General features: G+C 63.2%; 1 protein-coding gene across 1 annotated transcript in view; it reads left to right on the forward strand.

Annotated features, from left to right (window-relative positions):
* The first annotated feature begins 526 nt into the window (after positions 1 to 526).
* Positions 527 to 535, forward strand: part of LOC119579872 (extensin-like) — an 849-nt gene continuing 840 nt past the window's right edge. The window contains exon 1 of the mRNA XM_037927724.1: positions 527 to 535. This exon is cut by the window's right edge and continues 840 nt beyond it. Coding sequence (XP_037783652.1) covers positions 527 to 535 — 9 coding nt within the window.

Raw genomic sequence — 535 nt, forward strand, 5'->3', positions numbered from 1 at the left:
TGGCCGAGGGCGAGTGACAGTGGAAGGGATTCCGGTGAATGCCGTCCCCCACAGTCGGGGCCGATGCAAGAGAGGGGCGACAGTAGCAAACCGGAAATGGTGATACTGACACGGCCGGCCACAAAGGATGGCAGCGAAGAAGCCTGAGTCTCGCCGTAATGGCCCCCAATCAAATTCAGGAGCAATGGAACTTCCAAGTCGGCCGAAATGAGCATGTGGCTGAAGGAGCCGCGTGGGCCGGGGCTAAGTGGGTCCCGGGCAGAGGTCGGCCCACCCAGCGGGCCGGGAAGCGCCGCTGACCACCCGTGTCATGTGTACCCTCCAATTACCCAGTAGTTCTTCATGCTGGCCGCAGTCAATGGCTTGTGTAGTGACCAATTAGCGGCGTGGGCGGCTGGGGGGACACAGGTGTGGAGGACCCTCGCCCCCGACACACGGACCACCCGTCGACCGTGTGGCGTAATTACCCCTGGGTGGAACGCTGCCACAACAAGGCGCCGCTCCCCCAGAGGCCACGGACTTCAACATGGCCGCC

Source organism: Penaeus monodon, chromosome 13 (assembly GCF_015228065.2).
Source record: "Penaeus monodon isolate SGIC_2016 chromosome 13, NSTDA_Pmon_1, whole genome shotgun sequence".
Taxonomy (NCBI): Eukaryota; Metazoa; Arthropoda; class Malacostraca; order Decapoda; family Penaeidae; genus Penaeus; species Penaeus monodon.